Genomic DNA, 26,399 nt, shown 5'->3' with positions numbered 1-26,399 from the left:
AAATAAATAAAATCTTTAAAAAAAAAAAAAAAAAGAAAGAAAGAATCTCTGGGAATGGGGCTTTTAGGGAGAATCCCAGGCCTATCAGTCCCCTCCAGCAGCTGCCACACTGTTTTCACAGCTACTGTGATTCCAAGGCTACTGTTTTTCAAGGGTACTGCACAGCTAGAGCTGCGGGAGACAGAGGATGAGAATAGGGCAAGTTATAACACCACAAAGAGGTTGTTCTTACTGAGATTCAGCTGATTGTTGCAATTCTTTGGTTTATTTCCTGAGTTCTGAAAGAGTTGATTTTGATAATCTTTTTTCCAGTGTTCTCACTGCTTTTTTGGAAGAAGGGCTTTTTGAAGGTCCTCTCTTGTCATTCCAGAAGTGCTTCTCCCATCTCACAAGAAATACTATTTAGTATTTTCATTATTTTATTATTTGAATTTATTTTCATATATTCATTATTTATTCATAATTTCTTGAAAATCAATAATTGATTTTTAACTAATCTTTTGAAATTCGTTGAAACATGATGTATAGCCTCAAATATGGGCAAGTGTTTAAAAAAGTCTGTTGGATTGAAAAGGGCAAGTATCCTGCAGTTATTGAGTAAAGTGTTCCCTAAACTGTTAGATCGAAATTGTTAGCGGTATTATCCAATCTACTTCCGAGTTCAACAAATTTCTCTGGAAAGGGCAAGATAGTAAATATTTTTTTTATTATGTTCAGTTAGCCAACACATTAGTTTTTGATGTAATGCTCAATGATTCATTAGTTGTATATAACAGCCAGTATTTATTTAGACTTTGTGAGCTATATTGTCTCTGTCACAACTACTCACCTCCACTAAATTTGAATATCATATAATTTTTATATATCACAAAATATTAACTTTTCATTTTTTAATTACATAGAAATGTCAAAAGAAGTATTATTTCACACATTACAACAAGAGACAGCAAGCCACATTGGCTCGACAGGTCAAAATTTGCCAACCCCTATTGTATAACTTCACAGATAGTTTTAATCTACTATACCAATTTATTCAGCAGAAGTATGTTTAAATAAGGGTAGAATAGTCTATCCAGTGCTATACTCCTTACAATTTAATCTTTATTTCTGAAATTATTATATCTTTTAATAGTTCTGTAAGATTTTTCTTTATATACTTTGAGGATGTGGTTTTATTAACTTACAAATTTAGAAATCTTCATGGTAAATTTAACTTCTTATCAGTATGCAGTGGCTTTTTGTTCTAGATTTCTTTTTTGTCTTACTGTCTATTTTGCTTATATTATTGTAGCCACACCAGCTATTGTTTAATCCCTTTGCAGTATAACTTTTTCATACTTTATTTTACTTTCAGTGGTTTATGTTTAAATGTATCTCTTGTGAGCAACTTATGGGTGAATATTTTAAAAATTCAGTTTGATAATTTTTGTCTTTTAACCAGAGCTTCTAATCCATTTATTGTATAACAGATATTTTCTGAAAATGTCTTTATGTTGTCCCCATCCTTGGATGATAATTTCACTGGGTACAGAATTCTGGATTAATAGGTGTTTTTTCTCCAGGATATTGACAAAAATACTTTAGACTCCCCTTACTTCTAGTGTTACTGTTGGAAAGTCGGCTCTCGGTCTAATTGTCGTTACTGTGAAGATAATCTAACTGCCTTAAAAATATTTTCTTTTTCTTATTAGAATTTCAATGTAATTTAGCTAGGTGTGGATTTCTTTTTATTTATCCAAGTGAGAATAAATTGGGATTCTTGAATTTATGGATTAATAGCTTTCATTTATTCTGGAAAATTCTCAGTAATTACCTCTTCAAATATTGTTTCTGTTCCATTTCTGCATATATTAAAGACCTTAACCTCTCTTTTATTTTATCTATTACTTTGACTCTCTGAGAGTCATTCTAAATAATTCTTTAGGTCTATCAGATCTCTTAATGCTCTGGAAATAGAAATAAGTCCGAACTAAATCTTAGGGCAAAGGTAAGGCTTAGCCTCATGCATGTGTCTTGTTGGGCTCTTCCCATTAGTGAAATCTGCATCTTAGGCCAAGATCCATGCTCTGATGCACATTCATACTCTGAATCTGAGGAATCTTCTCAGAGTTAACAGTCCATCACTGTTTTTACTTGTATTTGCTTCTGGGTCTGAGTTTACCTCATCATTGAGGTTTGATAACACTGGCCAACCTCATCTACAGATCACTCATTATTATTTATACAAATGGAGCAAATCTATCCATGATAGATGGATTGAGGTATTATTCACAGAGTTCCATAAGGCTTTTTCAGTTCTGTATTCCTTTCCAAATAGATGGTAGTGGGGAGGGATTGGAAGGAGGGATGCATCAGATGATTATCAATGTAGTAGTTGAATTGTACAAATCCTCTCCCCTAGTGAGAGGCGAAGGATATATGCCTGGTTGGTAAAGTTCTCCAGATCCAGGGCTAAAGAAAGCTGTCTCCTATCTGTGACTAACAAAATGACAAAATCAGGGGAATGAAGAGTTAAAAATCTGGTAAAATGCTAGAGTTCAGTAAGTCAAAAGAAGGAATCTGAGGTAGAGAGCAAAGGTAGGCTTTGAAAACTAAGGTACAAAACCCCAAATCTGGAATCCAGGGAGCTATAGGCAACACTCAAAATTATACAGAAATTGCCCAGAATAGGTATTTCTCCCACTTGAGAAATAATGTAATTGATGAATACCACTTAGAATTTCCGTGCCACAGTGCCTGAGGCAGCTTACGATGTGCTAAAACTTAATGGATAATTTATATAATTGATATTATAGTTATATTGTGTTTGATTTTACTTGAACTTCTGCAGGAAAAAGTCACAAAAATCAGACATCAATGGCACATAAGAATGAAACCCATGAGCCTCATCCAGAGACAGTTCAAACAGTAACTCCTGTGGACGTTCATGTAGGCACCTGGTTTACAACCACACCTGAAGGAAATCGGATTGGCACCAAAGGATTAGAAAGAATAACAGACATGACCCCATTATTATCCTTTAAGGCCACGGATCCTGTCAATGGAACGGTATGGTAAACTATTGTATATCGCAAAATTTATAAATCATTAGAGTTCTGAAACAACACATTAGAAGAGTACCTGACAAATAATTAATTTTCTGTAACTACTCGGTAAATAGTGGGTGGATGGATGAACAGATGGATCCATCTTCGCAAACACAAAACCTTTGTGTGGCTCATTTGACTAGAAAATGTACCATGAAATACTAATTTTTGAAATGAGAAACATATCACGAATATCCATACCACATTTAAGACATGTAAGATTAATTGTGTGATATATCTCTTTATGTTGAATGTGTTCATGTGTATGTCTTATCTTCTAGAAGTTGAGGGGCTATACTTCGTTCCGACTTCTTGTATACAACTGAAATGAGTGGTAGAAATTTGTTCATGATCCATGACTTCAAAGAATGTACAGTATATTTAAGGAGATGTTCACATTAAATAATTCAAGAATTTGGCAACATTACAGAGCAACTAGACAAACGACTTTATTTGTAGCCTAAGAATAAGTGACAAATGAGTGGTATAGAAAATAATGGTTTGGGGATACCTCGAGGACGCAGTCAGTAAAGCGTCCAGCTCTTGGTTTTGGCTCAGGTCACAATCTCAGGGTCATGAGATTGAGCCCCATGTCAGGCTCTGCATTTATGCAGAATCTACTTGAGATTCTCTCTCTCCCTCTGCTCCTCCCCCTACTCGCATGCCCTCTCTCTTTCTCTCTCTCTCTCTCTCAAATAAATAAATAAATAAATAAATAAAATCTTAAAGAAAAGAAAAGAATGGTTTGGCTTATGATGTGAAATCAAAACTCCTGGGATGAACAATTACCTTCCATGTGGCAGGCTTTCTGTTAGGGGGTTGGGGTTTTGTGTACATTGTCTCATTCAGTCTCCACACCAATGAATATTATATTACACCGATGAGGAAATCGGGCCTCAGCAAGTTTAGTAATGTGGTCAAGAGTACACATCCAGGAAGTGCTGGATCCCAATTAAAAGCAGTTGTGGGTGACTGAAAACTGAGCTCTTTCCATTCCTCAGCTAGTCCTCTAACCTCTCGTGTGGAGCTTTGCAGTACCCTCTGAATGTAAATGACATGATGGAAAGGTGCCTTATATCTGGGTTTGGGACTTCCTACCCTTGTTTAGAACCATGTGCTGCTGGTCAAAAGCAAAATGACTGCTCGTTACTGAGATGAATTACATTACCTAACCAAACGTGTTTTCCTTTCTTCTTTAGACTACTTCTGAAATAATTTTGTAATCTCTTACCTTGTCTGCTAGTTGTATTTTTTGTGAGACTCAAAGTAGGTATCATCTCAGGAAGATTTTCTGGTCATTTCGAATAACTCCTTTTCATTCGGTACCTGATGTAGACCATTTGGCATAATATGTAGAAGCGATTAATATTTCTTAACTCTCAATTTCCTTAATTATTACCTATCACCATTACTGAAGCATGAACCAATGTTCAAGAGCCTGGATTCAAGCATTCGTTGAACATCAGACACCTAACAGAATACTAAAAACAACAATAATAATAATATTTACTGAGCGCTTGCTGTTTGCCAAGCTCTGTTCTCTTTTTATTTTCACAAAAGACTAGTGTTGCTTCCATTCTACAGATGAAGCAAAATCAGAGAGGTTAAATAATTTTCCCCAAAGCACACAGCAAGTAGTAGAGTCAGAATGCGGACCCCAAGGTTGCATTCCAGATCCCGTGTGCTTAGCCACCAGGGAAATAAGGGCCAAGAAATCACACGGTTGTACAAAACAAAATTGAAAATGGATGTTTTTTCATGACACCTGACATGAAGTATCACTAAATTAGAGGCGAGGGCACCGCCCTTGTGGTGACACAGATCTGGGTTTGAACCGTAGCCCCACTCCCTCCTAGTTGTGTGACTTTGGACAAGCTTCTAATCCAGTTTTCCTTATTTACAAAATGGAGATAATAGTCATTACCTGAAATAGTTGATAAGATTAATGCCAGATCCAACACTATCAGGTGTTCAGTAAATACCCTTGCTACTGTATTCTTACCACCACTGAGATAATAATTTCCCTCCATATGGTGACCAGAAAGTGTTGGTGTTATGTGGTGTTATGAAATATTTGAATAATTCTAAATAATAGTATGTAAAAATCGCTACTGGATAAAGAGCTAGTAGTAACCCTCGCTGACTTGATGACTGACTAAATGTTAATCACTTTACCAACATTATCTCGCTTACTCTGCATAACATCTCTGAAGAAGATACTAGTGTTGCCTTCATTTTGCAGATGAGGCAAGTAGAACACAGAGGAGTTAAGCCACTTGCCTAAGTCGCCCAGCCATCCATGAAGTTAGGATTTGAACTCAGGTAGCTTGACTCCAGAGCTCATGCTCTCAACCAGTGTATTCTTCAGCAGTACTTCTCATTAAACACATTGGCTGAGAGTTCCAATGATAAGAACCTAAAATAATGACAGCATGCATTTCTCTCATATATCATTATTCCTGCCTACTATAAAGAGATAAGAAGGCAATTATCATCTGCTTCCAACAGCCCCAGATATTTGAGTCAAAACACAGCTAACAAACCTACTGTCACATCCATCTGGACTCTTCAGTGAAATAATGTGTCCCTTACAGTTAGGACAGAACAAGTTAGAAAATATTCAATGATTGAAATATGTACTACATAATTTGCAATAGTGTTATTGCCAGTTGGACACCTTCTGTGCAAGGAAGGGGAAGGAAGCATAAATGGGCAGAGGGAGAAGCTGAGCTGTGGCGACAAAGCCTCAGCCAACTGGCAGGGACGCAGGAGCCAGTATGCTCTGCCCCAGTGCCCCCAGTCTGGTAGCAGGAAGCAGACTGGTGTACCGCTGCCTCACTCAGTCACTGGACACAGTGACCCTGGAATGTTGTGAGTCAGGCAATGCACCTCTCTGCACCTGGGACAGACGCGGGAAGACCTGAGAGCTGGAAGCTGTTTGCTGATGGCCCCCACCCCACAGCTGAGGGGCACGTCCTCTCTCAAAGAGAGATACAGGCCGTGCATCTCCATGTTTGCCACATCTACACACACACACAGAGACACACGTACACACACATACACACACACACACGCACATACACACACACACACACACACACACAACCAGGGATTTAGAGCTTCACTGGTCAACCATTGAGTTACCGTATATCAGGGCCTGATTGATCTTTCAGACTGAACCCTTGCCAGGACTAAGTGAGTTTTTTCCTGTGACTCCTCCTCTTCAGTCCTGCTTTGGCTCTCCTTGGGATAAAGGCTGAGGTCCTTAAGTAGAGTTTAAAGCTCTCTCTAATCTGGTCCTTCACCTTCTAGCCTCATCTCCCCCACCTTCTCCTCACTACTTCCTGGGGTCCTCTGAGTCCCCTGTCCTGCCCCCCTGCACCAACGCACCAAACCCAAGCCCTGGCATTGCTTCCTCAGAGACGAAGCCAGACCACATCAGAAGCCTCACTATAGACACTGACCGGGTGATCCCTCAAAGGACTCCTTTGGCGTCTTCCTTAATGACCGTCTTTCTTCTGGTTTGTAACTCCTGGAGGATAGGGACTAAAACTTTAGTCTCATCCATTATTGTACCCCCAGCACCTGTCAGTTCACAGCACATGGCCAGCACTCCCCATTGGAGCAGACCTGGGACATACTGGGCTGACCTGGTAACCACTCTTTGGCTTCCTGCCTTGGTTGATAACAGCTATTTTCCTTCTCAGACTTTCTATCCATCTTCCACAGCGACCCTCTCCACTGGAATAGAAGAGATTACAGGTTAAAATTGACAATCAAACAGAACAGCTAGGCTTTAATCTGCAACTGCATTTGCTCTGCTTTAGAGATACAAGACAGCAAATGCAGGAATGACCCACAGGCACAGCTTCCTTTAGCCCTCAAGCCCACATGGGGGCACGACCGGCAGCTACAGACAAGAGCCTGTGAGCGTGTGGATCAGCTTGACACAGAGAAGCCACGGCCTCTGGTCCCCACCAACCTTCATGTTCTGTCCTGATGACATTGGACTGAGATTGGCAGAGCAGACAAGGCAGCCTCCGCAGGCCATGCTCTCTTTAAACCTGTAATATTCAAGGAGGCAGGACCTGGGGTCATTTTCCCAGACAGACCGGGGCCAGGCCAGTCGTGACGTTAACTTTTTTCTCACAAATATACAACAATGGAAGGAGCATCAATTTTCAAGTCAAACAGCCTTAGTCGAACACAAACCCTGGTGGTTGCTGAGTGACCTTGAGCAAATTTCTTAACTTCTCTAAGCCTACATTCCCTCACCTACAAAATGGGGATAGCACTGCCTGCCTTCCAGGATTGTTGCAAAGCTTTGACCAAATAGAGGATAAAACTTCAGCTTATAAATGGATAACCAGGATTTTGATTGTATTCAATGAGATATAAAAATAAGTGTTCTTGGGATTAACCGCCTGACCAAATGATCGCGTTCTGCCTTTGTACGTTCAGGTCATGACAACTCGAGAAGACAGAGTGGTCATTGCGGAAAGAAAAGATGGTACTCGCATAGTGGATCACGCTGACGGTACCAGAATCACAACCTTTTATCAAGTTTATGAAGATTGTATTACTCCTCCAGATGATAACAAAACAAGTAAGTTTTATTTTTCAAGCATGTGACAATACTTGTGTCTTTAGAATAAGATGAGTAGGAACCTCGCTGCTTTTTTTTAACCCATACTTAAGAAAAATAATTTTTGGAATCTGTCAACCAAAGAATACATGTGCAGTCTAGAGCAGGACTTCTATGGCCCTTTTGTTACTTTTTTTTTATCCTCAACAGACATGGGAGTGATAAAAGCTCTAGTTGGCTGATAGATAGTAATATAGAGTAATAGTCCCTTTTTCCATTTTCACAGCTAAAACATAGCCTGGATTGGTGGCAACTAAAAGTTAATAATCACGACTCCATTGCCCAGGACGTTAGCTCTCAGACCTGTTTCCGTTGATCCTTACGGAATCTGATTTGCATATAGGTGACCTCAGTAAAGTCCGCCTTCAATTCTGGACATGCCTCTCATTATCGGAGAGACGGCATGAGAGAAGAACAATCTGCAGGTGTTACTTAACAAGAACCTGGGCAGAGACTCTAAAGGCATAACGTCTTTCCTAACCTAAATTTTTTTTTTTAAAGATTTTTTTTTTTTTAATTTATTCTACAGAGAGAGAGACAGCCAGCGAGAGAGGGAACACAAGCAGGGGGAGGGGGAGAGGAAGAAGCAGGCTCACAGCAGAGGAGCCTGATGTGGGGCTCTATCCCAGAACACTGGGATCACGCCCTGAGCCGAAGGCAGACGCTTAACCGCTGTGCCACCCAGGCGCCCCTTTCCTAACCTAAATTTAAGCAAGATTTTTAAAGGCAAATTATTCCCTGACTCCTTTTTCTTTAATTCCAGAGTTTATTTGATTAATGCATTAAATGTTTCCTTGCCCCAAATTGGCAAGCGACTGGTAAAAGAACAACTTCCATACCCCACTGGTTAGAGTGAGAATTAAAAGAGTCACTGGAGAGGGCAATTTAAAAATATCTATAGTTTAAAATGTGCATATCATCTGATGCAATAACGCCACTTCTGTGTCTGTGTAGAAAGACACTCTTACGAATACTCTCACCCATTTGTACAAGGAAACAGGTTCAGGGTGCTACCTGCAACACCAAGTATAATATCAAAACGCTGGGAAATAGATGTCCATCAACAGTGGAATAGAAAAATAAAATGCAATATATTCTTACAAAAGAATACTATATAGTAGTTAAAAGGAATGAAGTACACACATACCCATACACCTATATATCAAGATGGCTGAAGTCTCAAAGCAATGTCAAGTAGAAAGAGTAAGTGTAGGATGATGCATACAGTAAAATATAATGTATGCATATTTAAAGCCCACAAAAGATTATACATTATTTTGATACATATATTTATAGAAAAGATAAAAGTAGACTTCAAGAGAAGGGAGTAAACCCAGAGATAAGGAGAAAAGTAGACTTCAACTTACCCGTAATTTCCCTCTTACATACATATTAAGAATGTTGGAACAGATATGGCAAAATACTAACAAATATACATTTTGATTGGTGAGTATATGAATAAATTACTTTTTATGCTCTTCTGGGTGTTTTCAATTTCTCAAAATAAAAATAACGGTAAGAACAAAACAGCACACTAAATTAAGTAGGCAGAGTTATTCTAGAAGAATTACTCTGCACTGCCAGTGTGAAGGCCACACACCAGCCCTGTAGAGTGAGTTCGCAGTGCTTGGTCTCAACTTCTAGTCCAGGCAGCCAGGAGACAGGAGCAAACTCAGCAGGCAGGCGTGTTTCCATGTGTGCATCTGGTCAGATCTGCTTACTTTGCATTTGCTTGCAGCTGAAGGTCCTCAAACTGTCACCAGGCAGGTGAAGTGCATGCGGATAGAAAACTCACACTATGCCACTATCATCACCAACTGCGAGGACAGTAGCTGCTGTGCCACCTTTGGGGATGGGACGTCCATTATTGCAAAGCCACAGGGAACATACCAGGTGGGTCTAGGGGGAAATAAGGAGTGCCCTGAAGAGGTGTCCATTCAACTAAGAAAACCCACTCCTCTGAGGCAGTAAACATTCCTGCCATGTATAGTTGTTGTTCCTTTTGTCTCATGTTCTTAGAACACACTTCCCAATCTCTTCTTATTTAGTCATCTTCTTTTAACCAGCCATTACAGAGAAACACTGTCCTGCTTGTCTTACAATGCTTTGGTATTTTTGGATCAAGATTTTAAACCAGAATGTATTTGTTGGGGAACTTTTATGTGGCAGGTGGCAGGCACTGTTAGAAGCACTCTTATGATCTCTCCTGTGCTTACCCGACCAGGTTCACTCCTGCCACCTCTGTCCTTATTCACACACTCCTGTCCTTCCCATCTCCAGTCCATTTCCACTCTACCTAGAATCCCCACAGGATGGGAGGAGCATATGATCTGCGTGGTCCTAGGAGGGCAGCTTGCAAGGCTTTGTTCTTGAAGGCTCAGGGAGAAGCCCTGTTAGCTCCTGCACCTTCCTACATTTCCCAATTAATCACAACCACCTAGTATCAGCCTGGAGTCCCTTTAGACTTGGAAGGATTTGCCCTCATCTTTCCACTTGCTGGAGAAGAGACCCAAGTGCCAGGATGTCACATACGATGTCACAGGATACTGAGCGCACAAAACCAGAAGATGACAAAGACCTTAGTGACAAACATTTGTTACTGTGAAAGCTGCTGAAGTCAGTTTATCCCTCACATCTCTCCAAATAATGTTATCCTGCTCCCTCTCCTTCCAGTGTAGATTCTTATGGGGCAAGGCAGGTGCTGAAAGTGAGACACAATTGTGACATGTGGCAGTTGGCTAAGGGGTGCAACTTTTCTTCTACAATATTCAAAATGTCCATTTTTTTCAGCAGATTGGCAACATCCATTATTCCAGGACCATGTGTGCTACCAGATGTCATGAGAATCCCCTAAGATTCTGTGATGAGGCCAGTTTTTGCCTTGTTTTTATCATAGTCCCAAATCCTAATGGTTACAACTATGAGGGCAAAGGAATTTTAGAACTAATGACAGTTGTCACTGGAGAAAGAGACATAAACAGAAAAGAGATCCAACTTAAAGACATTCAGTGTCTGCCACTATTGTGTAGCCACTTGTTCCTTCCAAGTTTGCCCAATATCCCAAAACACAGCCCAAGAATGGATTGGAAGGTTGACCACTCTTGCCTGAGAAACACACAGACCTTAGTTCCCAACTGGAAAAAAAAAAAAAAAAAACAACTCCAAATGAATATACCAATACCTATTACAGCTCTGTAGTTGTAAAGCACTGAAAGATGGCATTCAAAAATACCCTCTGCCAAACCCCAGTTGGCTGGTCATCATTTCATCACTCACCAGCCGGAGAACAATGGGCAATATGTTGAGCGAGGCTGGATTTTAGGCAATGTAAAAAAAAAAAAAAGAGGTAGAGCTTGGTATGTCCACCATTGTACCTTAGCAGCACTAGAAAGATCAACCAAGATAGCAAATAGGAGGCAGGTATAACAGTTGTTATCTTCTGTGACTATCGTGTGTCACAAGTGGGGGTGGGACCATCCACTCAGCTAGAGGGTTTCAGGAAGACAAGGTGACACATTATGGGTCTATTATCCCCCATGGGAAACCTTCCTCTGTCCCTCATTCTAGGAACTGAAACCAGTTTCCCTAGACCAGAAGACCTATTGTCTTTCTGGGGACAATGAGTGTGTGTGTGTGTGTGTGTGTGTTGGAACAAGCTTCTGAAACAGAGTAGTCAGACTACTCTTCTATGCCAGTATGACCCAGCCTAAGTGGTTCCTTTGGGGAAGATATAGAAATGTAATAAGGATTTATAAGAACAGGACTTCAAGAGTCCTTGATTTGTTAGCTATACCTAAACAAACACCTTATGATAATGGAATGTGGTTATATCTTCTACTCGGTGAGGATATATGAATGTGAAATCAGTTGGAAGAGGCAAATTTTATAGTAAACTTTGAGAAGTGTATGTAAAATATGAGAATGTAAAATCTTGAGAATGCTATTTGCTAACTGGCTATCGGGGTAATCAAAAACAATCTCTAGCAGAAAATGTGGGTCATCACTATATTTGCCATGTTGAGTCTCTAGGCTTCAGCATAGATGTTTCTCCAGGTTAACTTCCTAGAAAGAAAGGCACGTCTTGTTTATCAGGTTTCTTTTGGCATTTCTATATCGTTGCTTCACCTGATCTATGGTATGTGTCTTAACAGTGGATGTTACAGAACATCTTTTTCTGTCCAGAGCAGCTTTCAGTAAGTTACAGAGTCAAATCTGACAGTTTGGGTCCATTTGGATGAGGTGTTTTGGAGGCCAGGAAAGTTGCAAACTTAACCATCCACCAGTGCCTACTCTAAAATGGGCTTGAGGGGCGCCTGGGTGGCTCAGTCGTTAAGCGTCTGCCTTCAGCTTGGGGCGTGATCCCAGAGTCCTGGAATCGAGCCCCATATCAGGCTCCTCCACTGGGAGCCTGCTTCTTCCTCTCCCACTCCCCCTGCTTGTGTTCCCTCTCTTGCTGGCTGTCTCTCTCTCTATCAAATGAGTAAATAAAATCTTTAAGTAAATAAATAAACAAACAAGTAAATAAATAAATAAAATGTGCTTGAAACCACAGAAACGTCTCAGAATTAGCTAAGGTCAAATGGGGTTCTCTGGGCCTGGGCAATGGTGGATAGTCAGTATGAGACACTTCCAGTGCGATACAGTAAGGACCTCCAAAAATATACTATTACATAAAAACAACTAGAAAACTGAAAATATTTTCAAAATCAATTTTTTTAGAACTCCGGAAATTAACCAAAGGATTACAACAATCAGAAAAACAAAGAAAGAGAAAAACTCAATCTTGGGAATTACAGCAAGATTCATGGTGATTTCACTTGCCGTATTCCCCTCTATTCCCTAGCTTCACGGTAGCCTTGAAAATCAACACCCTCACATTCAGGATAGTAATGAAAACCAGCATGCCAGCAAACACTGGAAGAGGAAGAATAGATTTAGAGCCTTCCAAAAGTCCCATCATTGTTGACCTGTTTGGCAGTTTCCTGGAAACCCCGTTCATATTGGGTTATCATTATTTGATCTGACTCTGAGCTCACTCACCACAGACTTTTCCCCATTTGGAGGTAATTATTTAACATTACAGCTGCCTGAAGTGGCAATAACAAACAAGAGGGTGAACCAAAAAATTAGAAGGAACAGCTGGGGAACAGAAGCCCATATAAGGTTTTGAAAAGCTCTGACATATTCCTTGGAATCATCCTCTTCTGACGGCTCTGTTTGCATACTGGGGTATTTTTTCAGTGTTCCAGCTGGAAGTTTATAACTCTACTTAGTCTTCTCTCCCTGTTTATGCAGATCCTCTTGATCAGCAAGAGTGAAAGATTAAGGTTTTCTGAGTTCTTTTCTGGGCATGCACACAGTCTTGCACATGAATGAGGCTTTCTGGATTCCAAGGACTATGTGCTTATAATGGATAAAGATGTAATTTTTTTACAGTAATAACACAAATTAGGAGGGAAGGAATAGAACTATATAGGAGCAAAGATTTATATAATATTGAAATTAAGTTAGTATTATTTCAATCTAAATGGTTATAAATTAAGACATTATTTGTGATCTTCAAGAAACTCTAAGAAAATAATAGAAAAATATATAGTAAAAGAAACAAAGGAACTAAAGTGGCACACTAAAAGTGTGTATTTAAAACAAAAAAGGCACTAATGGGTGAATAGAGGGGGAAAAGAAACATTAAACATACAGAAAACAAATAAAAAATTAGAAGATATAAATCTAATAAACATATTGGAAGAATGGATTAAAAAACATGATCCACATATATGCTGTTGACAAGAGATACACTTACACGGTCAAAGACACAAACAGTTTGAAGGGAAAAGGATGAAAATAGATAGACCTGCAATAAATAATTGAAAGGAAACTAGACTGGCTATACGAATTCAGACAAAATAATCTTACAATAAAATATTACCAGAGACAAAAAGGTTATGTTATAATGATAAAAGGATTACTCCATCAAGAAAACATAACAATGATAAACATATTAATCACCTAACAACACTCCCAAAACACATAAGTATTTCCAGAGTTGTACGTTATACAATTTAAAATGTCAAGTTTTTTCTCTGAGATCTGCTCTTACTAAAAGTGGATCAATGATGAAAATAGCCAAATCTGAGCATCAGAAGACCTTCCAGTCTACCTGATACATGATCTCTGTAGTTCTGAGAAGCAAAAGTAATTTGTGTCTGGAGGGGTGTGTGTGTGTGTGTGTGTATAGGTGACCGTGTATAACTGAGGACTTGATGAATGACATTGGGGGAAGAGGAAGGTGAGATGTGTGTGTGTGAGACTAATGAGTTCTGAGTTCAGTACTCAGAATTGCCAAAATAATCTTGAAAAAGAACAAAGTTAGATGACTCACACTTCCTGATTTCAAAACTTACTAAAAGCTACAGTAATCGAAACAGTGTGGTACTAGAATAAAGATAGGCATACATATCAATAGAATAGAACTAAACATTCATTTATTATCAACTTGTGGTCAGCAAATTTCTTTATAAGCATGCCAAGCTAATTCAGTGCCAAAAGTATAGTCTTTCAACAAATGGTGAATTAATTTGGACCTGTATCTCACACTATACACAGAAATGAACTCAAAAGCAGCAAAGACTTAATTATAAAAGCTCAAACAACAAACTCTTAGAAGAAAAAATAGTGCAAATCTTCATGTCCTTGAATCTGGCAACAGTTTCTTAGATAACACCAAAAGCTCAAACTTTGTCAAAATGAGAAAAGTTTGTGTTTTAAAGGACACCACGCAGAAAGTGAAAAGATAACCTACAGAATGGAAGATATTCTTTGTAAATCATAAAAATGATAATGGTCTAGTATCCAGAATATATAAGGAACTACTACAATTCAACCACGAAGACAAATAGCCCAATTTTTTTAAATGGGCAAGGATCTGAATAGACATTTCTCCAAAGAAGATACATAAATGACAAATAAGCACATGAAAAGATGCTCAACATCATTAGTCATTGGGGAATTGCAAATTAAACTATGAGATATTACTTCCCACCCACTAAAATGACTAGAACAAAAAAAGAGACAGTAAGTAATAAGTGTTAGTGATGATGTGGAGAAATTGGAACCCTCATATACTGTTGATAGGAATGTATAATGGTGCAATCACTGTGGAAAACATTTTGGCAGTCCTCAAAAAGTTAAAAATAGAGTTATATGACCCGCAATTCCACTCCTAGTAGATATCCAAGGGAAATTAATATATACATCACTCAAAAATTTGTGTATAGATGTTGATAACATTGTTAATAATAGCAAGATTGGGAAAATAACACGTCTGTCCATTAACTCACAAATAAATAAAATTTGACATATCTACACGATGGAATATTATTCACCCATGAAAAAGAATGAAGTATTAATACACAATACAACACGGATGAATCTTGAAAATATTATGCTAAGTGAAAGAAGCCAGACACAAAAGGCCTCGTATTGCATACTTCCATCTGTATGAAATGTCTGGAATATTCAAATCCATAGAGATAGCTGATCACTGGTTGCCAGGGGCTAGGGGCAGGGGTGATACCCAGTGACTGCTCATGGCATCAGGGTTTCTTTTTGGGAAGATGAAAATGTTCTGAAATTAGTAATAACTTCTGCACATGTTTTTGAACATAGTAAAATCCACTCAATGTACACTTTATGGTATGAGAATTATGTCTCAAAAATGAGTCTGTCTGAATCAGAAGTCATTACATGAAAGCTAATGCTTAAGTCATCACATGAAAGCTAATACTTGAGAGTCAGCCACTAGAGGAACGGGGACAAATAAGACCTCTTAAAAGCATTTGTCCCATAGCTTCTGACTCTGTTCGAGATACTTTTTGCCCAAGAACATGAAGGATTCCAAATATTTTTAATAGAGGTGAGTGTGTTTACTTCAGTTAAAGTGTATTTCTATTATTTTATACTAAATATCTGACATAAGAAGGCATAAGGCAATTACTTAGAAAAAATATTAAAGTGAGTAGATAAATTATGAGGACACAAAAGGAATTGTACCCTAATTATTCAGTTTGCCTTTTTATCAGGGACCCCTTCCCAAAGCTAATGTCCTCTCTTAGGTACTGTTTGTTTGTTTGTTTGTTTTTCCTGGAAAAAAACAGTTAACGGCTGAGATCTATGTATAATTTTTTCCTAAAAATGATTTTCCAAATCCCTCATGTTGAACATGACATTTTCAATAACTTCTCTCTTTCTGTTACCCTTCCAGGTATTACCTGCAAACACAGGCTGCCTCCACATTGATAGGGATTGCTCAGCTACATACTGCCATGAATCAAGCAGTGATATATACCATCCTTTCCAAAAACGTGAGCAGCTAAGAGCTAGCACGTATATCATGAAGCACACATCAGAGGTTATCTGTGAGGTCCTGGATCCTGAGGGAAATACCTTTCAGGTAAAGTGCATCATTAGTATGGAGAGAAGGGCTGTACTTTTTTTTTTTTTTTTTTTTTTTTTTTTTTTGAGGTATTTCACACTAGAGAGTTTCCATGAAGCCCTATGCGTTAGCTGCCTTGGGATTAGTTATACACTTACTGCCAATACTTTGCATAAGCGGTAATGAATGTCAATATCTTTGCTTCTCAAGTGTATTTCCAAGGGATAGAAAGTCTAACAGTTGGGATGGTAGAAATGATAAAGCCAAATAAAGAATTACAATGGGAGGAAAGAAACATTACTAAACATTTAAAAATAATGCCAACAAAAAGAAATGACAATATGAATGGTCTCTGTCCAAGTTAAAGTGAGAATGAGTTTGCTTGACAAGGCTGAGAATCCATGGTGAGAAATATCAGGTAGTGAGGGTTCTAGTAGGGTTGAAGATGGGGAGGTGCGAGCAGTGCTTAGCTAGTAGATAGTAGAGCTCTGTCTTTTGTTTCTCTGTCCTTCAATACCATAACTATCCTCTTACACCCAGGCCAAAAACTGGCAAACCATGGCTACCTCTTTATATAGGCCCATGAGCTAAAAATGGCTTTTATATTTTTAAATGGTTGGAAAAACTCAAAAGGAGAAGAATATTTCATGACACATAAAAATTACAGGAAATTCAGATCTCCATGTCATGATATAGTTTTATTGGAACACAGCCCTGCTTATTTGTCTCTGGCTTCTTTTGCATCCAATGGTAGAGATGAGTAGTTGCAACAGAAACTGTGTGGCCTACAGATACTAAAATTTTTATTCCCTGGCCCTTGACAAAAAATGGTTTGCCAACCCCTACTCTAAGCATTTCTCCTTGTTTTCACTCCTCACCCAACAGCAGAAGTTTGTGTATCAGAGAGTAGGTGGTGAAGTTATTTTTCAGATTTGGAACCATAGCACAGAGTCCTCAGCTTTGGTTTGGTACACAAACTAGCCCTGATCCTGCTTGGTTCTTTTGATGCTCAGTAAATGAGATTCTTCCCAGCATGAGTTCAGGCTGCTAACAAATCTTAATTTATACTGAATTGAAATTGAACTAACACAATATAATAAAATAAAATTTAAAAAAAAAAAAAAAGAAATTGAACCTTAAAACCCAACCCCTCTAGGTTTAAACATATGGGACATTCAGGCCAAGCATTCTTCTAGGCACTGATGCTCTTCCTGGGCATCCCCTTCAGTGGTCATTCAGCCTGAACCACACTGTTTCCTGCCGAGACCCATGCCATATCTAAATAGTGTAATGGCTGGGACATTTCTTCTCATGCTGATACTACGTCTGATTTAGTGTCGTGAATCCTGATGCTGCACTTGTAATCAGAGAATGTAAACTTCTCCCCACTATCACTTCCTTAGTATTTCAAGACAACAATCACATGAGTAGCCTTTCCTCAATGTTTAAATCCCCAGTTCCTTGAACTAAAGCTCAAAAGATAAGATTTTGAGTCCCCTGCTATCCTTATCACCTTCCTCTGAGTACATTCCGGTTTGTCTTCCAGTTTGTCTTCACAGTTGAGGTGTGGTTTGCAAGTAGAGATGTGCTACTGGGTTTTCACTTTTATTAATGCCAAATGTACTTAGTGAATATTACCTTGAAAATAAATATCCCTGATTTTCTGAATATACCAAAAAATCACATGCTTTCTCAAATGGAAAACAAAGTTCATGACATTTCTTTTCTTTTAGTTGCTTATACACTTTGTCCCTTAGGTTATGGCTGATGGTAGCATATCAACTGTGGTACCTGAAAACAATTTGGAAGAGGATTTAAGTGAAAAAGCTGAAGGCTATGATAATTTATCATCTACTCATCTTCATAAGAATCATCTGCAAATCTATGGTGAACACGTGCCCAGGTAATATGATAAAAATAATACAATGACTTTAATGTTTTTAAGGTTTTATTCATTTATTTGAGAGAGAGACAGAGAAAGCTGGGGGAGGGGCAGAGGGAGAGGAAGAAGCAGACTCCCCAGCTGAGTAGGGAGCCTAACTCAGGGCTCAATCCCAGGACCCTGAGATCATGACCCGAGCTGAAGGCAGACGCTTAACCACCTGAGCCACCCAGGCACCATTGACTTTTATTTTAAATTCCAAGCTTAAAGAGCATTTTAATACTTCAAGTGATTTGATATTATTGCTTCAAATAGGTTTTTTGTCATTTATGCTGATGGATCAGGAATGGAACTTCTTCGCAACAGTGACATAGAAGAATACCTATCCTTGGCATATGGAGAACCTTGTACTGTAGTTCTCCAGGAGCCACTGCAGGAACAGCCAGGTAGGGAACCCAGAATGTCTGGAAGTCACTGTGTCCGCTTACCAGCTCCCAGCCTCTTTATCCAGTCTACCCCCGTGTCAACTCTACTTCTTTCCTTTTGCTCACTTTTCAACTCCACTAGCCACCTGGCCATGTCAACATGTGTCTACAGTTACTTATGTTCCTTCCAAACTTTATCTGAGCATCAGCCTATGTAAACTGTGTATGAGTCCCTGTCCTATCTGTAAGCAGATTTGAATCTGTCTTTAGATATGTTAGGTATGTAGCTATGATTCTATTTATGTGTTCCTTTCATCTTAGTAGGGAAAAAAAGAAAAGTGAGATATTCCTTGTAAGTTCATTTTTTCTGTCATTTCGAAGGTGTTGCCTTGATGAATTTAGTATAATAAGAAAAGAAAATATGTTTGATGTGTGAGTTAGAAAGCCAACCTGAAATATGAGATAAGTTATATATAATTATATTCATTGTGTGTTTATATTATTCTCATCAATTTTAAAGAAATCGGTGTGTGGCTAAAGATTAGAGACACATATGGCATTAAGAAAGAATCATCAGGGGCACCCGGCTGGCTCAGCTGGCAGAGCATGCAACTCTCAATCTTGGGATTGTGAGTTTGAGCCCCACATTGAGTGCAGAGATTACTTTAAAAAAAAACTTAAAAAAAAAAAAGAAAGAATCATCAGTGTATGTCATATGTGTATTTGAACATAGACATAACCCTGGATGTCATCTGTTTATGAAACCGATCTTTTATGCCCAGGTTTATGTATGTTCATTTTTTATCTGTTCCCTGGTTGGTGGGATATACTTTACACTTATTTATGAATATGCCTGCATCTCTGCACACTGAGTGTATCTTTTAGTGTATCCGTGCACATGTGCATGTTGCTCTTTGTGAATATGGAGAGTGGGGAGCTCTGGTTGTGCAGCGCATGTGTAGAACTATAGGAGAATTCATTGCAAATGGCCTTGTTAGTTATTTAACTAGCATCTACTTGATAACCTACAATGTGCCAAACACGCTGGCTGGGTATTGGGAATACAGTAGTGAGCTAAAACAGCATGGACCCTGCCTTCATAGAGCTTAGAGTTCAATGAGAGAGAGAAGCATTAATTATATAGCACACAGTAACTGTGATTATATGATTATCAATTAGGATAAGGTCTTTGAAGGAAAGAAAGATGGTTCCATGAGAGCAGGAACCTGATGTAGCCTAGAAGGCTTCCCTGGAGACACTGGAGCTAAGAACCGGTGGATAAGTAGCTGTTGATTAAAATAGGAGGGAAAGCTTTCTTGGAAGAGACAGTACAAAGCAGAAAGCAAAAAGCCACGGAGAACAGGGAGGAAAAGGTCAAAGTAGCCAATGCATAGGAGGAATGGTGCAAATTGAGGCAGGATGAGAAAACACTGAGGTCTCATTTTTATCCCATGAGCAGTGGGTGGTCAAAGAATTGTTTAAATTATGGTATAACATAATCAGTCACTCTTGACTGCTAGTGGGATTCATTCATAGAGTAGATCTGGGTAGAAAAGCTGGTTGTTCCTGTAGCCCAGAACAGGATCTCTCAGAGGCAAATGATCCAAGGTAGGTCAATGGATGACCTCAAGTGAACCGACAAGACTTGGATGTGGTTTTTGAAGGGTGGTAAGGCATCAGTTAATAATTCTGGGCAATTTAAACCCAGTCTCTAGGTGTTACAGTGGCTAAAAACCTTACTTTTCTTGTTAGGTCATAAGGTTCTTAAGTGCAGTCACTGTGTCTTGCTTATCAGAAAGTTTGTTGAGGGGCATCTGGTTGGCTCAGTCAGTTAAGTGTCGGACTCTTGGTTTCTTCTCAGGTCATGATCCCATGGGTTGTGAGATAGAGCCCTGTTGGGGGCTCCCCGCTCAGTGTGGAGTCTACTTGAGATTCTCTCTGCCCTTCCCCTCACTTGCATGTGCTCACTCTCTCTCTCTCTCTCTCGCAAATAAATAAATCTTTTTAAAAAACTATTTGTTGAATTTAGTGAAAACCTATTGAATTTCTCAGAATCTTTTTGCTAGAGAAATAATCCTCGGATAACTCTCTTTGAACCAGGCACCCTGAGCATCACTGTCCTTCGCCCTTTTCATGAAGCATCACCATGGCTAATGAAGAAAGAATTAGATACAATTGTTCCTCCTAATCTCCAGTCAAGGTCATGGGAGACATTTCCCTCCATTGAGGTAGAAATTTTTTCTTCTGGAAAGTCACTACACTTGCATATCCATCCATCAATGTATTGGAGTCTCGGGTCTTCTCCTATATATTCACATATTTTCATTCTTATGTAAATTGTTAATGGGCTCAGGAGTTTTATATTTGAAGACTTTAACATTTGTAGATTTTAGAGACATATACCAGACTAGCTAAATCTCAGTTTTATTTCTTTTTTTTTTTTTTTTTTTAAAGATTTTATTTATTTATTCGACAGAGATAGAGACAGCCAGCGAGAGAGGGAACACAAGCAGGGGGAGTGGGAGAGGAAGAAGCAGGCTCATAGCGGAAGAGCCTGACGTGGGGCTCGATCCCATAACGCCGGGATCACGCCCTGAGCCGAAGGCAGACGCTTAACCGCTGTGCCACCCAGGCGCCCCTCAGTTTTATTTCTTTTAGCCGATACTGCAGGCTCAAATAACCAACCACTCTGAGTAATGCGTGTTCTACCTCTCCTGTCATGGAATTACTAATATTATGCAATACATAAATCTTCCCTTCTCTCATTACTTATCTGTCAGTTTTAACACACAATTTAGGTCTTTCACACTCCCTTTCTCCCCTAATTTACTAATGCAAAGACTGAAGCACGTAAGAATAATGTGAAGGGTTATACAAAGGATTTGGAACTACAATGTTAAAAAGTAAACATTGCAATTATGTCAGATTAGAGAAGACGCACCTAAAGTTTTTTTAAAGAATGGAAGAAAATATCTTAAGCAAGAATCATGAAGTCCTGCATCGTGCAAGATTTGACATTTCAATTTGCAAGCAATTTGTGTAATATGTCCAGCATATTGTCAGATGTTAAATTATTAAATCAATGAAGACATTGATAATATGATCAGAGAGACATACTAGTGTTAGGATAATGGAGGATAATGTTTTTGATGTATAATGAAGTTTGCTCCTGCAAACAATCTGGTAATAACAAGGGCACAGATAATGAACACTTAAGATAACAAAGACCTTGGAGCACCTGGGTGGCTCAGTCGGTTAAGAGTTTGCCTTCGGCTCAGGTCATGATCCCAGGGTCCTGCTCAGTGAGGATCCTCCTTTTCCCCCTCCCTCTCCACCCCTCCCCCATCTTGTGCTCTCCTTCTAGCCCTCTCTCAAATAAATAAATAAAATCTTCAAAAAAAAAAACAAAACAAAACACAAAGACCTTAGTCCTATATTTTAACTTGGTGACTGTAACCAACATGGTGAATTAAGGTGATCTGAATTCTAGTCCTGAGCTTACCAATTATTAATGTGGGATTTAGGACAAGCCACATTGGCTCTCTACTTCCTTATCTGAAAAATAAAAAGCCCACACCAAATGGCTCACTAAGGCTATAACCAAGTTGAAAGTAGTGCTTCATGACCAATAATATGCCACATCTAAGCTTAATGAAGGAAGTTCATTCTCTTCCCCTGCAACTCCTATAGCTCTGACCTTCTATGCCCAGTAGCAGTGGCCCTGCCCAGGCAAGCGTCTGAGTGGTTATCACTGACCAAGCATCAGACACTGAAGAGCAGCTAACAGTGAAACACATCAGACACTCTGCAGGACATAGGGCATCAAAGCACACTACTCCTGAAAATCGGTCACAAGGAAAACATAAAGATGTGAGTCCACCCTGAGGCGGACATTTGTGCCCAAGAGCCCTTGGAAAGACTCTGGAAGCATGCTTAATCTAGAGTGAGCTCAAAGACCACCCAAATCCATGGGATGATTTTCTCTCAATCTCCCTAGGGCAAAATGAACATGAAAACAGAAAGTTAAAGACTGCTTATTCCAAATGTCTTGGGCTACTTGTGGGTAGTAAGCAATAGTCACATGCATTTGGCATAAGTGAAGCTACATTTCCATGATACCACATTGCTTACTACTCCCCTAAACGCTATCCAGTGAGACATAATGCAGCAGGATTTAAAAATATCCAGATTCCTGTAAAGAGGGAACTTGCCCAGTTCTATTACCAATTTTCCTTATTTTTGAGAAACTTTGGGGAGGCAGAGGTTTTTTTTTTTTTTGCTATTGTATTCCCTAACAATTGGTTCCTAGCATAGTATCTATGTAAATAAGGGCTCAGTAAAAAAAAATAAATTAAAATAAATTTAAAAATAATAAATAAATAAAATTAATGTTCAAACATTCTTTTCTTTTCTTTTTTTTTTCTTGGATGGTTGTTTTGCTTTGTTTTGTTAACAGAAAAAAACTCCTGGACCCCCATTTGGCACTCAGATTTGGAAGGGCCTTGACCTTGGGTCCAAACAGCTAGTAAGTGCCTCAGCCTCTCTACTCAAGAGCCCCAAAGTGCTACAGAGGCGCCAGTTCATCCAGCACGAGGTCATAAACGATGAGGTGAAATTGAAGTTGCAGATTTCCCTTAAGGTAATGGAATGCAGGTAACCTGACCCAGAAGAATCAGGAACAGGACAATTATTCCTCTTGGTTTCCTGAGGAACCTGAAATGATGTAATTCTACCAATATTTATCTAATGCAACGCATGAATGTCAATTTTCCAGAGGGTAGGAGGTTGAGAAGTAGAAAATACTTAATGGTTCTCATAAGGTATAGGAAGAATTGAGGCCCTGAGACATTGAAAAGACATAATTTTACATGTGATTGCTATAAAGAGTCCTCCTTCTTTCTTACTGTATGGGAAACTGGTTTAATGACCTCTGGAAAAAGGTAGAGCTGTTTATTAATCTGATACTGTCCATGGAAGAAAAGCATTGTTGGTTTTTGGAAATGGTCTAAGAATTTGTAAACATACAGTCAATTGTATAAGCTATATCTGTCAGATCTCACTGTCTACTTTGTTAACTGTCTCAGAACAAGATCGTATGTTTTTTGTTTACAGTTATATACCCAGCACCTGGCATAGAGCAGGGGACCAGTTATTTATGAAAATAGATACTTATGGAAAAAGTAAAGTATATTTCTCTTGGAAGCGAAGGCGTGGACAAAGGCTAAACTTACATTCATAGATAGAATCATAAAGACTATCCCTGGAGAGAACTCTAGAAACAATCTAACCCAAGTCTGTACATTTTATTGATGAGGACACTGGAACATAGAATTAGAAGCCGGGCCTCTCTGGGGTCTTCATACAGTTCTAATATCTTTTGGCCCTCAAAGCTTTGCCTTTGGACTTTTCAGGTCTTTGCTAATTAATATAATTAAGGAAAAGGTTTTCCAGATTACTCGACCAGTACCTGGTTTGTTGAGCATTGAAAACTTACATATTCTTACTCTTTTTGTAGTATTTCAAGTTGATGTTGACTGTTTTGGTGTCTCTTTCTACCTTATTTCTGTTTTTTATTAATCTATTTTATTCTGCTGATTTAGGATTATATAAACCATATTCTAAAGAAAGAAGACAAGCTACAGGAAATGACCGTTAAAGATTCCAGAACTGAGGAGGAGAGGGGCAACGCTGCAGATCTCCTCAAGCTAGTTATGGTGAAAAAGAAATGTTTTATGTACCAATATGTTTGCTGTTGTTTCAATATTGGTGTCTCAAGACAAAATATCCCAACTAAAGCTGTTTCTGCCACTTCTAAGGAGCATTTGCTCCCTCCTTTTAATTTCTTATTTCTGGGGAAATCTGATTCCTCATGCACTGAATTTTCCAAATGCTTTTTAAGCTCTTCCTTAAAGCATAAATAATTCTGAAGGCTCTTAAATAAAAGTTTATATTGTCTTCTGAGAAACTGATTTCACAGAAATATTGAATGAATTAATGAATGGAATAGGAAGAAGGAAGAAAAAGGAATTTCTACAGCTTAAAATGATTTGCATTTTAAAAAATCTGTTAAATGAAAGGAATGGCTAAAAAAATCTAATTTTGCATTGGCATTAAAAAACTGTTTTATAGGAGTTTCCATAAAATATCAATCTGAGCACATGAAGAATGCTTTTAAGCAAGTGAATTTGTATGTAATATAATCATCATCATTAACAAATTCTATCTTCGTTTCAGTCATTCCCTAAAATGGAAGAAACTACAACAAGTCACGTAACTGAAGGTAACTACTTTAATATTTTAACTCTAATATTTTTCTGCAAAGTATTTAAAAATCTTAAATACACTTCTCGGTCATTCCTCCATCTGATAGCAAAGTACCACATACATATTTCTGTTGCCATATTGGCCATGTTGTATTGTAATGATTTATTTACATATTTTTTCTGCCTAAATTGTAAGATCCCTGAAAACCATGACTGCCTCTAATTTATTTTTAACTTTGATTTGTTGAATGAAAACAGTTGGCTTTTGAAGTTTAGGTTAACCTCAGCTTGTATTTCCAATATAGCTAAGATACAAGCAGGACACAATCAACCAGCCAACACTCCCCTCCCCCCGCCACAGAACTTTTGAGCCATCACAGTTACCACCCAAACTTTGCACTGTTTTATTTATATATATATATAGTTCAAGCAGTCTAAGAAAATATCCTCATTCAAAGTATACTCATTTGGGGAATATATAGCCCCAGCAAACTTAGTTATACGATTTCATAGTTCACAGCAGACAAGCAGGGAAGAATTTGGTGGTTTGGGATTTTTTTTTTTATATAATTTTTATTTTGTTATATTAGTCACCTTTTCCCTTTCTATTTTGGCATATGGCGAAGGTCAGAAACTGGCACGCATAGGCTTCATTTAGCCCACAGATGTGTTTTATGTGTCCCCCACAGTGTTGGCTTGTACGGTTATTTTTGTTTATCTGAATTTTCTGTCTCTTGAAATGGGACATTACCACATAGTGACGTTTGGCTGAAGATGATTAACAGCTGCCCTTTTAGAATGACCATGAACAAAAGAATCAATCACAACCCTCAGTTGCCACTCTGTTGTCACTCTGTCACCTGGGTAGCCCGTTATACCAAGATTGTCAATTTAGCAAATAAAAATACAGAAGGCCCAGTTAAATTTGAATTTCAGATAAACAAGTAACCTTTCAGCATAAGTTTATTCCATGTTAGATTTGGGACATACTTATACTAAAAAATTATTTGTTGCTCATCTGAAGTTTAAATTTAACTATATGCCCTATACTTTATCTGGGATCTGTACCTTGTAGCATTTGAATTTGTAATCTGTGGCATGAGGTAAATGGTCAGGTTACCTGATAATGAAGGATGAACTAAATATATTTTTCAAACATACAAACAGATACTAGAGTCAAACCGGGTCTTGCATATTCACAGCTGCCTTTGAAATATTAATAGTGGCAATTTTAAGTCAATGCTCCCCAGGGTATTTCCCAAAACACTAGTTTATGAAATGGCTGGACCAAAAATGAATTTTATGATAAAATAAGTTTGGATAATCCTGTATATTGCCTTATTTCTTAGAGAGCCACAGTGTAAATTAACTAAGTCCTACAGTAACAAAAATATTTAACCTTGTATAAATCAGTGTTTTCCAAGATCATATACCCATAAAACATAGAATCTTTTTAATTTTTTCAGATCTTTGTTAACATCCCACTGAGACCATGTTCTAAGAATAGGCTCAGAATAACCGCCCAAATTATCAAACAACTATTGTGTTATGTTCATATCCTTAGATCTCTTTTTTTAGAAAAACAGTTTCAACAAAATGGTTAATTTTTTTTTTTAAGTTTTGGTGTTTCAGATAATGAAGAAATTCAGTTAGGTAAAACACTG

At 38.4% G+C, this 26,399-nt stretch overlaps 1 protein-coding gene and 1 non-coding gene across 2 annotated transcripts in view; both read left to right on the top strand.

Annotated features, from left to right (window-relative positions):
• Positions 1-26,399, top strand: part of SPAG17 (sperm associated antigen 17) — a 210,776-nt gene that overhangs the window by 161,364 nt on the left and 23,013 nt on the right. The window contains exons 29-38 of the mRNA XM_034641782.1: positions 2,831-3,048; positions 7,548-7,692; positions 9,470-9,624; positions 15,995-16,183; positions 17,923-18,068; positions 18,363-18,493; positions 20,573-20,700; positions 22,929-23,111; positions 24,073-24,186; positions 24,707-24,752. Of these exons, the coding sequence (XP_034497673.1) occupies positions 2,831-3,048; positions 7,548-7,692; positions 9,470-9,624; positions 15,995-16,183; positions 17,923-18,068; positions 18,363-18,493; positions 20,573-20,700; positions 22,929-23,111; positions 24,073-24,186; positions 24,707-24,752 (1,455 nt within the window). The remainder of the gene's footprint in view (positions 1-2,830; positions 3,049-7,547; positions 7,693-9,469; positions 9,625-15,994; positions 16,184-17,922; positions 18,069-18,362; positions 18,494-20,572; positions 20,701-22,928; positions 23,112-24,072; positions 24,187-24,706; positions 24,753-26,399) is intronic.
• Positions 13,840-13,919, top strand: LOC117801314. The gene has a single exon (XR_004623832.1). It is a non-coding gene; the product is annotated as a small nucleolar RNA U2-19 (small nucleolar RNA).

Source organism: Ailuropoda melanoleuca, chromosome 2, assembly GCF_002007445.2.
Source record: "Ailuropoda melanoleuca isolate Jingjing chromosome 2, ASM200744v2, whole genome shotgun sequence".
Taxonomy (NCBI): Eukaryota; Metazoa; Chordata; class Mammalia; order Carnivora; family Ursidae; genus Ailuropoda; species Ailuropoda melanoleuca.
This window is presented reverse-complemented; position numbering and strand designations above follow the sequence as displayed.